Here is a 13,865-nt window from a genome sequence, read left to right on the forward strand (position 1 = left end):
ACTAGCCCAAGGCACAACAAAAGCAACAGCAAGATACTTCCGATAATTCCGCCCACAAGCACTCCGATTCGAGAGGAATGATGGCTATTCAAGGTCGGAACATTTGGGAGAGAGGTCTGTGACGATGCGGGAGCTTGAGAGATAGTATGCACTACTCCACTCGTGTCGGTACTGAGGCTCAGGCTGATCACAGTAGAACTTGAAATGATAGTTCTCGACGAAACCGTTACAGGAGACGCGGAGGAGTTGTTGCTCTTCGGTGTGGGAGCAGTTGACGCGGGATTCAGCGCGGAGGTGGCAGCTCCGTTACCACCCGTCAAAGGACTACCGGATCCAGACTGGACCAGAAAATAGTCTACCGCGAGTGGAGTTCCTGAAGCGTACACAAACTTGAACGTGTGTTGGCCAGCGCTCAATGGCGACGACGTGAACAATTGGTGATTGAAGACGATTGAGCCAGGAAGTGGTGCATTTTGCTGTGGTAAAGCGATCGAGCTACCTCCGTCGATAGAGACAGAGGCAGAGAGTGGAGAATGTGGGGTAAATTGTGGGTCTGCGGCGGTGAGGGGACCAAAAAGGGAGAGTGTGTCGCCTGCTCATCGTCAGCATTGAGTTCAACTTGGAGTCTCATTTCGCGCACCGTCTTGGAAATTATACCTGACTGTAACCGACTCCCCCCTCGGTCCACGTATAGCGGCTCGTACCCTGCATAAAGTCCGCTGTATTATTCTGCTTCCAAGCACCCGAGAACGAGACAGCTCCATCTCCGTCGTCGACAAGCAACGTCTGCCCAACTGTGCGAGTGTTCGTCTGATAAATGATGTAGTCGAGGTAGAAATTGCTGTCCTCTGTGCCAGGAGTGTTGTACTTTATCGTGAGGGTATACTGCCCGTCCGCGAGGACATCCGACGCAAATGCTTGTTGGTGGGGATGTGAACTCGACGCAGACGCGCTAGGCAATTGCTGGCCTTGTACCTCCTGGTTGTCGAGCGTGAATCCAAAGGTAGGTGGCTGGCCCTGGCCCGAAACTGTGCCAAAAACAGTGACTTGTGTATCTAGGGTTTTATATCAGAGCTGTTTCATTGGCCTCAAGACTAAACCTTATCCGCCCAACAGTGTCGCAGCGTCCGATGATCGGACATCAGCTCCGACGTCAATGACACAGCACTTGTTGGTCATCGCTCCGGCGTCGCGCTAAGTGGTTTTGTTGTCGCCGAGCGCTCCGGCGTCGTCGCGAACATTGGTGAAGCAAGTGTATGCAATGTACAATGTATTACCCATCATATCCCATAGTATTTGCTGCATATTTTGATGCCCTTTTCCCCTTTCCCTGCGCCCAGGTTGATGGTCGTATCTGACCAGTTTCCGTCGAGTGCCGAACGTCGGCAACCATCTGGACGACGTCTGCGCCGATGTTACGGCGCTTGACCGATCGAAGCCAGACTTTGGCTTGCGCGGGATGGGCAGCTTGCTCTCGCATCAGTTTGATGGCCGTTTCCAATTTAGCGATGCGGTCATGTACCCAGTCGACCGCATCCGCTGTTTCCTGTCATGTCCTTAAGTGAAACTCGTCACGGAATGGGAATGCGACAAACATCATCATATTCATCTGCCGCAACAGGTGAGGAGGAGCGAGACGACACATTTAGCAGCTCAGTGACTGCGTTCTCCTCCATAACATCATCAGAGGTTGTCAGGATCGGGGTCGGGATGGGTGACCGGGCGCGTTTGCGCTTGATTCCGCGTGAGCCGGAGGTTGAGGGTCGAGCGGGAAGATCTCCGTCTGTGATGCTGCCGGGCTCCATATCGTCGTCAGCGCTCAGCGATCCGTCCTTCGCCTGCAACAACGGGTGCTGATAGAACGGAATGACACGGCGGCGGACAACCTGTCGAAAGAAATTGGCGTTGGGAGGATGAACTGCCTGCACGAGATGCTTGCAGAGGATGTAGGGGTTGTATTTTTGTTGCCCGCAAGTGCAGACCCAGCGCTGAACATCAGTGTGATAGACCTGCGTGCCCACAGAACGGGTAGAGAGCAACTTGAAGCTCTTTTTGAATGCCTTTTGGAATGGAGTAAGTGGCTTGACACGTCCAAGGAGATGGTTCGGGTCGAATATTTGCATCCTTGCCTCTGTCGCGGGAATTACATCAGTAACGATCAAAAACATGAATTGGTCGAGACGCGGATGGAGGAGATTATGAAGGATGCCATGCTTGAGATAGCGCCAGAAATTTTCGACAGCCATCGTTGTTCGCCAGTGGCCAATGAAATCAGGTTGTGTCGATCGCGCCCAGAGTTTGTACTTTGCGGGACAATACCAGGCCCCCCACATATATGCCCACAGCTCGCGCAGGCCCCGTTGCTTGCAGAACGTATACATCTCATGTACCGCGTCTTCTCGAATCTTGGCGGCCGTCCGTGTTTTCCCGCGCCGGTCAGGCAGTAACGGATGCTCGCAGAAGTGGCGGATGAACATGTGCAGCACCTGCTTGCGATGTGGGGCGCCACAGAAGACATATGACTTATCTTCAGCAAAGGCCGTCTCTCCCGGCTCGAACCATGTCGCGGGGCCATCGAAACGATCGATGCCGTCGCGGTCATCAAGATCCACGTTGAGGCTGTCGGGATCATCTTCGTCGAAGGAATCCAGAACGCGTTGGAGGGTGGAAGGCCCGGTTGACTCGGAGTCGGGTGAGGCTGCTGGTGTAGCGAGTCCATTCAAGTTAATGATAATTTTTGGCCGTGACGGCGCGACAACGGTCTGCCCATTGAAGTGGATCTTGAAAATTGGCAGAACAGACTGCGCGACTTGCAGATTTTCCTATTCGGAGGAAAGCGCATTAAGACATCGGAACCCGGATAAGTAGATAACATACAGGTGTGCGAAGTTTAGGGTCCATTTGGGCCACTGGCAGAAAGCTGCGATCGATCCAATCGAATTCGCGGAATGCTTCATCGGCATCATAGAAGGCCGGCCGGCGTGCAAGAACACACAAGCGGCCTTTCACAACTCGGATGGCATGCCAGAAACACACTTGGTACTTGACGGTTTTCGGTAGCTCAGCCAGCAGTGCGTTGATTTCTGTGATGTCCTTGTCAGTCAGACACTGGCGAACGCGCAGGTGATGGCGCTCAAGGAAATGCCGAATAAAGGCACGCAGGTATTGCTCCTTTGCTCCGGGGTCGGGGTTTTTTGATTTGAGTAATAGAAAGCCCAAGGGTACACCTGAGCCCAAGACCTCACCCAGCAAGGCATAGCACTCATAGCCCGAGTGCGTTGTCTTGACTGCTGAACATCAGCACTTGTCAACAACTCGAAGGTAACAGAAGATTACAAGTTGAATCCAGCCCTATTTCCCGAATGATACCGGACCATTTTTCGATGAACTTTGGAATGGCGAATGCTAGCGCAACACAGCCGTCATCTGGTACCTGCGGGAGATCGATCGGCTCCAACTCCGGCCTCGATTCCATCAAGGCTTTCGCCGATTTGAGCTCGTCCGGGTCACACTTCCAGCGAATTTGATGCTCCTTTGCGTAGAAGTTGTATACAGTGTGATATTTGAAGTTGGGCAATGGATACTTCTTGATAATTTCACCCCAGAGCTAAGGGAAGCAATAATGAGTCGAGTTGAGATAAGCTTAAGTTAAAGTGCACTGTTACCTGAGGAACGGTCATCTTTGGGTTCTCCGTGATATACTTCTTCACATCGTCCGGGAGCTCAAGTGATGCATACGGCAGATGGCAGTCACGATGACGCAGACGTACATAGACATTGCTTTCGTCTGGAGATGCCCATATGTCGAGCCATCCATCACAATCGAAGACATCCATTTGGCCCTTATCGCGCTGTTTTGATGGTTCTGCCATCTTTTGTGGCTTGAGCTGCCGATCCGAGGATTGCGCACAGTGGTATGTATAGCGTGCGTAGTTTCCATTTCCTTTCTTGTACTTGTGGAGACTATGGTAGCTATTGGGAGTAATGAGCACATAGATACGTGGCTTGTCAACCAAGAACTGACTGGAATCGATATTCTGTACTCTCCCACACGCGCTGTGAGATGGCATCGCAGCATTCTTTGGCGTCTGTTGGTTCTGGATCCAAATCTGATATGTCGACAATTGCTGAGAGTTGATGAATGTCACCAGCAGTCGACATAGCCTCAGAGAACGCGTCGGGTGTCAGTACTGGCAAGTCCAAAAACTCTGTTGCCTCCGAGTCAATGCCGCCATTGCCGCGAGACTTTTTGGTGATGTTCTCCTTGTCGGAATCTTGATCGCCGTCTTCAGTAATCCCGCCAGGGTTCTGCGCTGCGCGTTTGGCGCGTTTGGCATTCTTGTCGCGGTCGGCACAGGCGCGGCAGCTGCCAGTGATTGCTAGTCCTGACGCGTCGAACTTGGCTTTCCAGTCCTGGGCTGAGACAGGCTTTTGCTTACGACACCGAGTACAGCGGCGGTGTAGTTCTTCTCCCATCGGTGGGCAGAGAAGCTTGATGTGGTGTGACCGCGTTCGCGGCACATGATGTGACTCAACGTGGTTGACACTACGCTACACAACCAGTACCGACATTCGACTTAGCGACGTGCGCGACGCCGGAGCGATGACCAACAAGTGCTGTGTCATTGACGTCGGAGCTGATGTCCGATCATCGGACGCTGCGACACTGTTGGGCGGATAAGGTTTAGTGCCACAAGCAGACAACACACCAGTAAAAGTGAACGATGCGCTGCATCCCGTGTAACTCGGCAGCGAGGTCGTCCCCTCAAACTCGAGTGGCGTTCCGAGCGGCTGCCCTACGACGTTCTCGACATTCCAAGGCGGGGTATAAACAAGGGACGGGGCCCGGTCGTCGACGATGACGTTCATCAGAATCGACCCCAGCCTGAGGCCTGGCGGCTTGCTGGCGTTATATCGTCAGCATCTGAGCTGGGAAGATCCCTCGAGAAGATGTGTTCAATGGGCCGAGCGTCGGCGGGGGCATTCCTGGCTATTTGCAGAAACGCAGACAAATCTGAGACGATGAAGATGAAGGTCAGAAGCAGCCTCGTTGCCGGTTGCCGAATCAAGAACATCACTGTTGGTCCAGGTGTTCTCAGACTCTACTCTAACTGTGCTTATAACAACTACCTGTCCAACTAGCATCCATGTCCTGGGTCCATCCCTCAACCAACCCTTGACGATGTAGTAAGAGCTCATAGTAAAGTCATCCCGAAATCAACCCCAAAGTCAACTGCAACTTGCTATCGACTGACTCGATTCCCAGCCTCCGTCGGTGGATAACTGGGTGGTTGCTCGTCCTCGTCAAACAGCCCATCACTCCGCAATCGCTCGTTTAAAATCCGCACCAACTCCGTTGTTGGCAGAGCGACTGTTCGTTGGAAGGGGTGTGGCTGGATATGCTCGCCGACCGATAACTCCCGCACATCGACTGATTCCGGCTCCAGTGTGACGGGCTCTGGAGAGGCAGCTCTTGTCCGGAGGTGCTCCAAGTCGGCGACTGCGCTTTTAGATAGCGGGAATGGAGTGATTGTCCCAATGGCTGTTTCGACGTCGGGCTGGATGACCTGACTCGGAGCTCGTCCCTGATTTCCGGGTCCCAAACGGGAGTTTCTTGCCCATCTCATGGTCCAAACACATACTATCAGGAGCAATAAGACGCCCCCGACAACACCGCCCACAATTGCTCCGGTATGAGAGGTATGATTGGGAGCCGTTGGCCTTGCCAAAGAGGAACTTGAAGAACTTGCTTTACTGTTAGTGGCGGTAGTTGAAGCCGCGGTCAAGTTCGTGGATAATGTAGAAGAAGGGGATAGACTGCTGGTGCTGGAACTACGACTTGACCCTGGCCCCGGCTCGATAAGCATGTAATCAAAGCCAAATGGCGTGCCTGAGATGTACTCGAATGAAACAGCATACCGGCCAGCGGATAAGGACGATGATTTAAACAGCCGTTGATTGAATGTTATTTGACCAGAAAGTGGGGCGTCCTCCGACAGGAATGGGCTGGGGTTCCCGTTTATTGTAACCTCAACGAAGAGTGGCAAACCGGAAGTAAATTGTGGGTCGGTAGAAGTGAGTGGGCCAAAAAGGGAGAGTGTGTCGCCTGAAGGTACTAGTAGTCAATGCACATATTTTTTGTTTGATAGAAGACTTGCGTACGCACCGTCCTGGAGGATCAAGCTGAGTTGGATCGCGCCTCCCGCGTCCTGCGACCCGACATATTGAGATGTCTGCTGCATGAAGTCAAAGGTGTTGTTCTGGTGCCAGGGCCCAAGAACTGCCAGCGCAAACTCTTTAGTGTCATCGGCATCATCGATGAGCACCGTCTGCCCCGAATTTCGGCTGTTGGTTGTGTAGATCAGGTAGTCGAAAAAGAAAGGGCTAGGGTCAGAGCTGTTGTCCGTCATGACCAGGGTATGTTGCCCGTCGACTAACGGCGCTGAGGTGAAGACCGGGTAGTGAAACCGGGGATTTGGTGCACTGGATATTGTTATGGGTGTCCGTTGTCCGTCAAGGATAAACTCCAGATGAGCTTCGTTCGCACCGCCAAGTGTCCCGGAGACATTGACTTGCGTACCTTCCAATGTGGGTGAGTGAAGGGATCTTCATTTGCATATTACACACCAGTAAAAGTAAATGAAGCAGTAGATCCCGTTCCTCCGGACTGCGAAGTGGTTTGTTGAAACTCTTGTAGTTGGCCATGCGGGTTCCCATTGCTGCCTTGAGTTTTCCAGGCTGGTGCATATTTGATAGCTGGGTCGCGGTCGTCAACGATGATTTTCATCGAACACGAATGAGCGCTATGCGGCCTACGAGAGTGACTGAGCAAGCTGATTATATGTTCAACGCTCCTCCAAAATTGCAGATTCTGTTCACCGTGATTGAGATACTATCATGAAGATGAACTCTTGACAGATCTCATCCCGAGAGTATTTCGGAACCTGGACCGCCAAAATCTTGTCTTACTCATTGGCGGTAACAAGACAAGACCGAGTCGGGAGGGGTGCGTGCCTCTATTCCAGGAATAGAGAAACGAGCCAGAGGGTGCGAACAAGCCCAAACACAATCGCAGGACATGACCGCATTCTCCGAAAAGACACTGCCTAAATCAGACGATGTGGTCCATCCGACAATTGCAAGGGCGGACTGACGGTCGTCAACACGTCAACTTGAACAACTATCCGAACAGCAAGAGTTGCAGAAAGTAGGTGATAGGCTTAAGCCACGGATGGTGATTCAGCAAAAAGCCTATACATAGCTCCCATGAGAGAAACCATACGGTCCCATTGCGATGTTTGAACAACAGCACTGAGCTCTGATATTAATACGTATGGACATCGAAACTTGAAAGCGAGCAAAATACCGTGACTGTTCTCCAGACATCGCGCAAATGACAACAGGGAATATTCGAATGTGAACAGAGTGGTGCATTGCCATGGCAGTTTGGTGCTGAAGCGGAGAGGTGAGAGGTCAAACAGAGAGAGAGCGCGTAGCCTGGGAGTCGTCAGCATCCAGTACACATTAGAAGACCTGTTTTGCGCACCTCTAGGAAAGTATACTGTAACCAACTCCCCTAAGTCCATATATAGTGGCTCTTGCTCTGAATGAAGTGGGCCGTGTTATTCTGCTTCCACACTCGAGAACCAGACGACTTCATCCCCGTCGTCATTCTGGATGTAGTCGAGGTGGAAGTTGCTGTCCTCCGCCGAGAGCATTGCGTTCTCTCAAGTTGATGCTGACGCGAATGTTGTGTGCCTGGAAAGTTGTAAATATCAGCGTTGATTCATCTCCACGAGCAAGTAACACACCCGCAAGTAATTGAAGTCGACGCGCTGCACCCGTGTAACTCAGCACTGGCAGCGAAGTCGTTCCGTCAAACTTGAGTAGCGTGAGTGTGTAGACAATGGACGGACGTGGTCATCGGCGATGATGGCCAGAAGATGAATTGCGAGGATTATATCGTCAGGTTTCGCTGAAGCAGTAGTCATTTCATTTCATCTTCATCAAGGCGACTGTTGGAGAGAGAGAAGATGAATGGGACAAGAGGGACATGTCTGGCGAATTGCAGGCAGATCATGATGAGGGTCGAAAGTAACCTTGCCACGCTGAGGAATTAGTCTGTTTTCAGAAACCCATGTCTCCTCCAGTTCTAGTGCATTGTGTTATGATTCCTCGAACGAATCTACATCCTCCTGAACGGTGAGTTTGGGGCAGCATGATGTCGGCCTGCATTACCGCAACTGTAATTCTCATTCCACCCAAGTCATTATCATTATGTACGTACATACTTATGCGGCGACTACAGTAAGTCAAGACGATTAATAAGTACTGCCATTCGTATGAAAACATATACCGGTTCTAGTCAAGGCACCGTCTCAGTCAAGTATTTGGACATTTGGGAGATAACTGGGCGGCTCTTCCTCGTCAACGTGAGGCATCAGATTACTTTGCAATCGGGAATACAACATCCTCGCCAGCTCCTCTGTCGGAACTTGCAGCACCAAAGTGGACAACGCCGCTTGCGGTGGTATTTGTGGATCCGAAGCGACGATGGGAGACACGCCTCTCACACTCGTTCGGAATTCTCCGACAAGCGCACTTTTTGATGCCAGTGGAGGGAATGGGGTGGTTCCGGCGGGAAGACAGAACGGAGTGGCAACGACCGCTTCTCTATCTCGCAAAGGGCGGTGTTGGTTCAGGAACGCCAATATCGCTCGTCTTTGGGCGTATATCGCAGTTCCAACAGCCACCAGGAGCAATATGCCTCCGAGGACACCGCCCACTATCGGTGCGATATGAGAGGTGTGATTAGCGGAAACACTGCCGGCTGTCCGAGTAGTTGGACTGGCGAGTAAGGAAGACCTTGAAGGGGGTGGATGTGAAGGGGATGAATGGTTCGTGCTAGCCACCACATTTGATGAAGTTGTAGCTGTAGCCGGAAGAGAATATCTTGTGCTGGAGGATTTAGATGAAATAATGCTAGACTTCGTGCCACTGATACTGGGACTACTAGTAGCAGTGACTTTCGGGCCGGGTTCAACAAGGAAGTAGTCCACCCCAAGCGAGGTTCCAAAGTTATATGAGAACTGGAACGTGTGTTGGCCAGCGGAGAGCGGCGGGGACGTGTAGAGTTTGTGATTGAATGTGGTTTGACCTCAGGCTGAAGGTGGAGCGTTTTGTGACGGTAGATCAACAGGTTCGCCATTATCTATCGATGCTGATACAGAGAATGGCGAGTTGGAGGGCAAATTGGGGTCGGCCGACGACAAAGGACCAAACAAGGACAGTGTGTCGTCTGAAGAGGCTGTCGATTATGGTCTGCTTATAATCAAAAGTTTGCATACGCACTGTCCTCGAAATTGTCATATGTGACGATGACTGAGCCGCCCGCCTGCCCGGTATGGTGGGAAGTCTGCTGCATGAAGTCAAATGTATTGTTCTGGGGCCATGCGCCGGCGAAAGAGACACCAGGACTCTGATCATCGAGGAGCACAGTCTGGCTAGCATCCCGATTGTCGGTTTTGTAGATTATATAGTCCAACGAGAAAGAGCTCGGACCAAGAGTGTTGTCCTGGATGACTAGAACGTGCTGTTTGCGTGGCAAAATGACAGAATTGAACACGAGTCGGTGGAATGGAGGGTTTACGCCGAGTAACAACAGAGGCGTCACTATCCCGTCAATAGTGAACTGAAGCAACGCTTGTCTTGCATCCGCGAGTGTCCCGAAGACGCTTATTTGCGTGCCTTCCACAGTATTATTAATAAAATGGCGTTCTGTTTTGCTGCTTATCACATACCGGTGAAAGTAAAAGAAGCAGTAGATCCTGGAGCTACGGACTGCGAATTCGTCCCTGCAAACTCTTGTGGCTTTCCCCGCGGGCTCCCATCTGTATCGCGAGTAATCCATGCTGGCGTATAGAGTATCGACGAGTCGCGGTCATCAATGATGATGTTCATGTCGATGCCACTGGTAAACGTCTCGGTAGCCGTAAAAAAGGGGGGGAGACGGGAGAGACGACACGAGAATGAATGGAAGGATTGGGAGTTATACTGTTGCTTCAGGGTGATCGACTAGCTTTCCATCCGGCATACTTATGGGCTCGTGCTGCTTATACGCAGATGGCACAGATGTCTTTCAGGCTCCTAAGTCCTCGTCGGTGAGCGAAGTACGTATCCGCTCTGTGTTGGCAACGCCAACAGAGACACCGCGTGCGATTCGTGCGATTTCCACAGTGGCCAGGCACGAGCATTCCATTCCAAGAATGGCAGATGAGGCTTGTCGAGGGATGCTTCCAAAACTGTCGTAGAAAATCGTAGCACCACGAGTTGTCCGTTATAAACGACTACGATCGGTTTAGGGTGGCCACATGGAAAGTTTATCGTTGCCTCCCGAGGGCCCATCAACGCGTGTCGAGGCGCGTTCGACGACGCTTTGGAGACGTCCTATGTTGAGGAATGGCATGTATAGCTGGCTATTTGCAGATTGTTCTAACAATCTTGGAAGGTGAAGGCCAGAAGCAACCACGATACACATCACATGTCAACGATGTCATCAAGCTGCTTGCTGCTTCCTCCGTTCGTGAGCTCAAAATCACTGCACCAAAATTGAAATAGCCAACATCCAATGCACTGGCACGCGCTCTCTTGCCCTCGCAGATAGTGATAGTCCTGCTGTATCCTCTGATACCACGAAGCATGAACTTCTAGCCCAACTAACCCCGAAATTAGCCGTCGCCCGAATTCTCCGGTCCTCCCGACGCCCTAATAGCCTATATATACCATCTCAACTGTCACGGCCATCCCATCTCTCCATCGCGCCGAACCCGGCGATGGTTGCCTCAATGATGCTCGCACAGATATATGCTAACGACTAAATGGCGCCGGGATCTTCCCAGCAGCAGCGCCTCGCTTCCGGCGCCATCGTCTTCGTTTCTCTCCCGCCCTCCACCTTCATTCAGCTCGTCTTTCGTTCTTCACCCTTCCTCTTTTTTTGCGAGTCGGCGCCGTTGCGGAATCTCCGCCTAGAGGCGCCGCCATCATGGCCATGAATATCATTGTTGACGACCGCGACCCGTCTATAAGGTATAGCTCTGGGTGGATTACTACGGATAAAGATAGAAGCTCGCGAGGCCAAGTGCAGGAGTTTCAGGGAACTACTTCGCAGTCTGGAGAACAAGGCTCGACTGCTTCATTCACTTTCACTGGTGCGTGATACTTAGGCCTTCCAGTCGAACCCCACGAATTATTTTGGAAGGGAACCAAATTGCGGTCTTTGGGACGCTCAACAATCAAAAGCAAGTTAATCTGGAGTTCACCATCGACGGGAAAGTAACACCTGTAATGACACCCAGCGCCGCAAATGCAAAGTTCCACCAGCCAATATTCAGTTCAAATCCGTTATCCGACGGTCAGCATATGCTCCTCATGAAGGTTAACAGTCCCGACGCCAGTCCCTTCTTCTTCGACTACCTGATCTATAAGACCAATAGCCGTGCCAACTCGGGGCAGACGGTTCTCATCGACGATCAAGATCCAGGACCTGTCGTGTCTTTTCCGGGTCCATGGAAGCAAAACAACACGTTCGACTTTATGCAGCAGACATCCCGCTATATTGGTCAGCAGGGAGGGCCCGGCCCGGGGTCGGCCATGGTCACATACAGCAATTTCCTGGACGGTGCGTGTTCAAGCGATCTCTCTGTGTGTGTGCATAATCATTGAGACTTCTTTCAGGCGATACGCTAACCCTTTTTGGCGCGCTCACCTCTGCCGACCCACAGTTCTCCTCTTCCGGGCCACTCTCTGCCACAGTCTCGATAGACGGTGGCGGGCCTGTATCATTGCCATCGCACGATACACCGTCTCCTGGTCAAACGATATTCAATCAGAAACTATTCAGCTCATCGCCGTTGTCCGCTGGCGCGCACACATTCGAATTTTCCTACAACTCGGGCACGCCGCTTGGCGTTGACTACTTCCTCATTGGACCTGGCTCTGGCTCTTCTGGTGGGTCCTCCGGTGGCAGCGGAGCTGGCTCTGCCAGTGGCTCCAACGGCACTAACACCAATGCCGCGTCCGCAAGCGGTACCAACAGCGATCCCACACACAGCCCTCTTAGCAGCGTCAATATAACCTCCTTTGTTACCTCGAAGACCATCGCGAGCGTCAGCCTCAGCACAGATCCCGGTGGTGGGGTACACTCCGTCACGACAACTATCGTACAAGTCGAAACCGGGCTGCAGACAAGCACTTCTACGCCTGGTGGGCTACAAGCGCAGGGCCCCACAAGCGCCGCAAAAGCCTCTTCCTCGCGCATCCCGCTCATCGCTGGCGTTGTTTGCGGTGCACTGACTCTTTTCCTCGCGCTCCTGCTGCTCTTGTGCATCTGGCGGAAACGCCGACGGCAACGGAAACGTATGTTGCATTTTATGCATCGTCCTCACGATCAGCTAATTAACGCTTCCAGTGGCCGTGGACGACTTCCTCCTCATCCACCCCGCTGCCGCCACAAGCGGCGCGTACCCGCCGGTCTACTACGGCCCGCGTGACTCGCTCGTCACCCTCACCGACCCGAGCGCCGGCGGCCACGGGGACGCGCTGCCGGGCTACGGGCCGGGCGACGAAAAGGCTGCCGGGCAGTTCGGCGTCGACGACGACGAGCGGGCGATTGGCAAGACGCGGTATTTATATCACCAGGACGCTTGATGTGGTTTATCCTATGTATTTGTGTGTTATATCGTTATTTGGATATCAAAGGACATTTGGCACAGCGTTGCTTGTACTTTTTGCTTATAATCACTATATACTCAGCTTGAGGAGTAGGCTGGTTTTTTTACCAGAAAAAGATATTGCACCGAAGTTGATCCGGCTGTAGCATGTACGATGTCCGTGTTTCAATTTTTACAGTATGGCTACAGGTAACTATGTACAAGGGGAAGGATGTAAAGACTATATACACAAGTCGTAAGTACCAGCAATTAGTAGATTAGCTTCAACGGTAACGGAACTGATAAAAGTACATTTTTTGAAGCAAGATGCGAGCCCGGTCTGTTCAGCATTCAACAGGCCGGGCTCGCATCTGGTTTCGGGCATTCACAAGTCGTACGCAGCGATATGGCGCATGATCCACAGCGATGCGAGGATTTCTGGCCCAGAGGAATCAGCTGGACATTGGGGAAAGCGAGGCCTAATGACGCACCTGGGGCAAGCCGGCCAAACTGCTCTGCGATCTCAAGGATGCATCCCGACGACTCGGCATACTCGGGCTCCCCCGGCGTCTTGAGGCTGTAGGACGCGATGATGTAGTTCGTGTTATTCGTGCACTAAGTATCACCATCAGTCAGAGCAATGAGAACGGCGACAACCGGCAACGCACCGTCCACTCCTGGTTCGGCTGGGTCCGCCTAGACCACTGGTATTGCTGACCGTCGGACGCGACAAATCTCCGAATGCTATGGAGAAGCGATTAGCCCAAGTGGTAAGCACTGGGATCAGGAGGGAAAACATACCTTGTCGCGGGTCCGGGCGGCTTCACCAGATAGGCGCGCATCGACATTGGAACGTTGTGGACGCTGATCGTGCCAAGGGCAATTGCGTTGTCTCTGGTCGTGCTAAACTGGAGTGAAGCGAGTGGATGGGGGAGCACTGGTCGCGTGGGGTGGCCGGTACATGAGCGGGAAGAAGGCGGGGGCCACGGCCCATTGTAGAGCATGAAAGAGCGTGGGGCGGTACAGCGCATTGTGAGATGCATTCGCTCGTGGATGTCGATAAACTCGGAGCCGCTCGATAGCGTGCCGGTTTTGTCCTCGAGGATGTAAGGCAGTTCGTAGCGCGTCATTGTGGGTGTTTGGTGGCGTGATAGATTC

General features: G+C 52.4%; 4 protein-coding genes across 4 annotated transcripts; 1 reads left to right on the forward strand and 3 right to left on the reverse strand.

Annotated features, from left to right (window-relative positions):
• Positions 1-5,243: 5,243 nt before the first annotated feature.
• MIND_00123900 (uncharacterized protein) lies at positions 5,244-6,899 on the reverse strand (the record flags this gene model as incomplete). The annotated part of the gene is made up of 4 exons (XM_037358172.1): positions 5,244-6,106; positions 6,167-6,580; positions 6,628-6,833; positions 6,880-6,899. 4 exons carry the CDS (start codon positions 6,897-6,899, stop codon positions 5,244-5,246), a joined length of 1,503 nt encoding a protein of 500 aa, XP_037226082.1.
• Positions 6,900-9,158: 2,259 nt separating this feature from the next.
• MIND_00124000 (uncharacterized protein) lies at positions 9,159-9,960 on the reverse strand (the record flags this gene model as incomplete). The annotated part of the gene is made up of 3 exons (XM_037358173.1): positions 9,159-9,298; positions 9,352-9,747; positions 9,801-9,960. 3 exons carry the CDS (start codon positions 9,958-9,960, stop codon positions 9,159-9,161), a joined length of 696 nt encoding a protein of 231 aa, XP_037226083.1.
• A 955-nt stretch (positions 9,961-10,915) lies between these two features.
• MIND_00124100 (uncharacterized protein) lies at positions 10,916-12,705 on the forward strand (the record flags this gene model as incomplete). The annotated part of the gene is made up of 4 exons (XM_037358174.1): positions 10,916-11,207; positions 11,258-11,677; positions 11,734-12,414; positions 12,467-12,705. The coding sequence occupies exons 1-4, from the start codon at positions 11,042-11,044 to the stop codon at positions 12,703-12,705; spliced, it is 1,506 nt and encodes a 501-aa protein (XP_037226084.1). The 5' UTR covers positions 10,916-11,041.
• A 387-nt stretch (positions 12,706-13,092) lies between these two features.
• Positions 13,093-13,837, reverse strand: MIND_00124200 (uncharacterized protein; the record flags this gene model as incomplete). Its single annotated transcript, XM_037358175.1, has 4 exons — positions 13,093-13,145; positions 13,199-13,322; positions 13,376-13,451; positions 13,509-13,837. The coding sequence occupies 4 exons, from the start codon at positions 13,835-13,837 to the stop codon at positions 13,093-13,095; spliced, it is 582 nt and encodes a 193-aa protein (XP_037226085.1).
• Positions 13,838-13,865: the final 28 nt, after the last annotated feature.

This window comes from Mycena indigotica (assembly GCF_014461135.1).
Source record: "Mycena indigotica strain 171206Taipei chromosome Unknown Mind.scaff0001, whole genome shotgun sequence".
NCBI classification, from domain to species: domain Eukaryota; kingdom Fungi; phylum Basidiomycota; class Agaricomycetes; order Agaricales; family Mycenaceae; genus Mycena; species Mycena indigotica.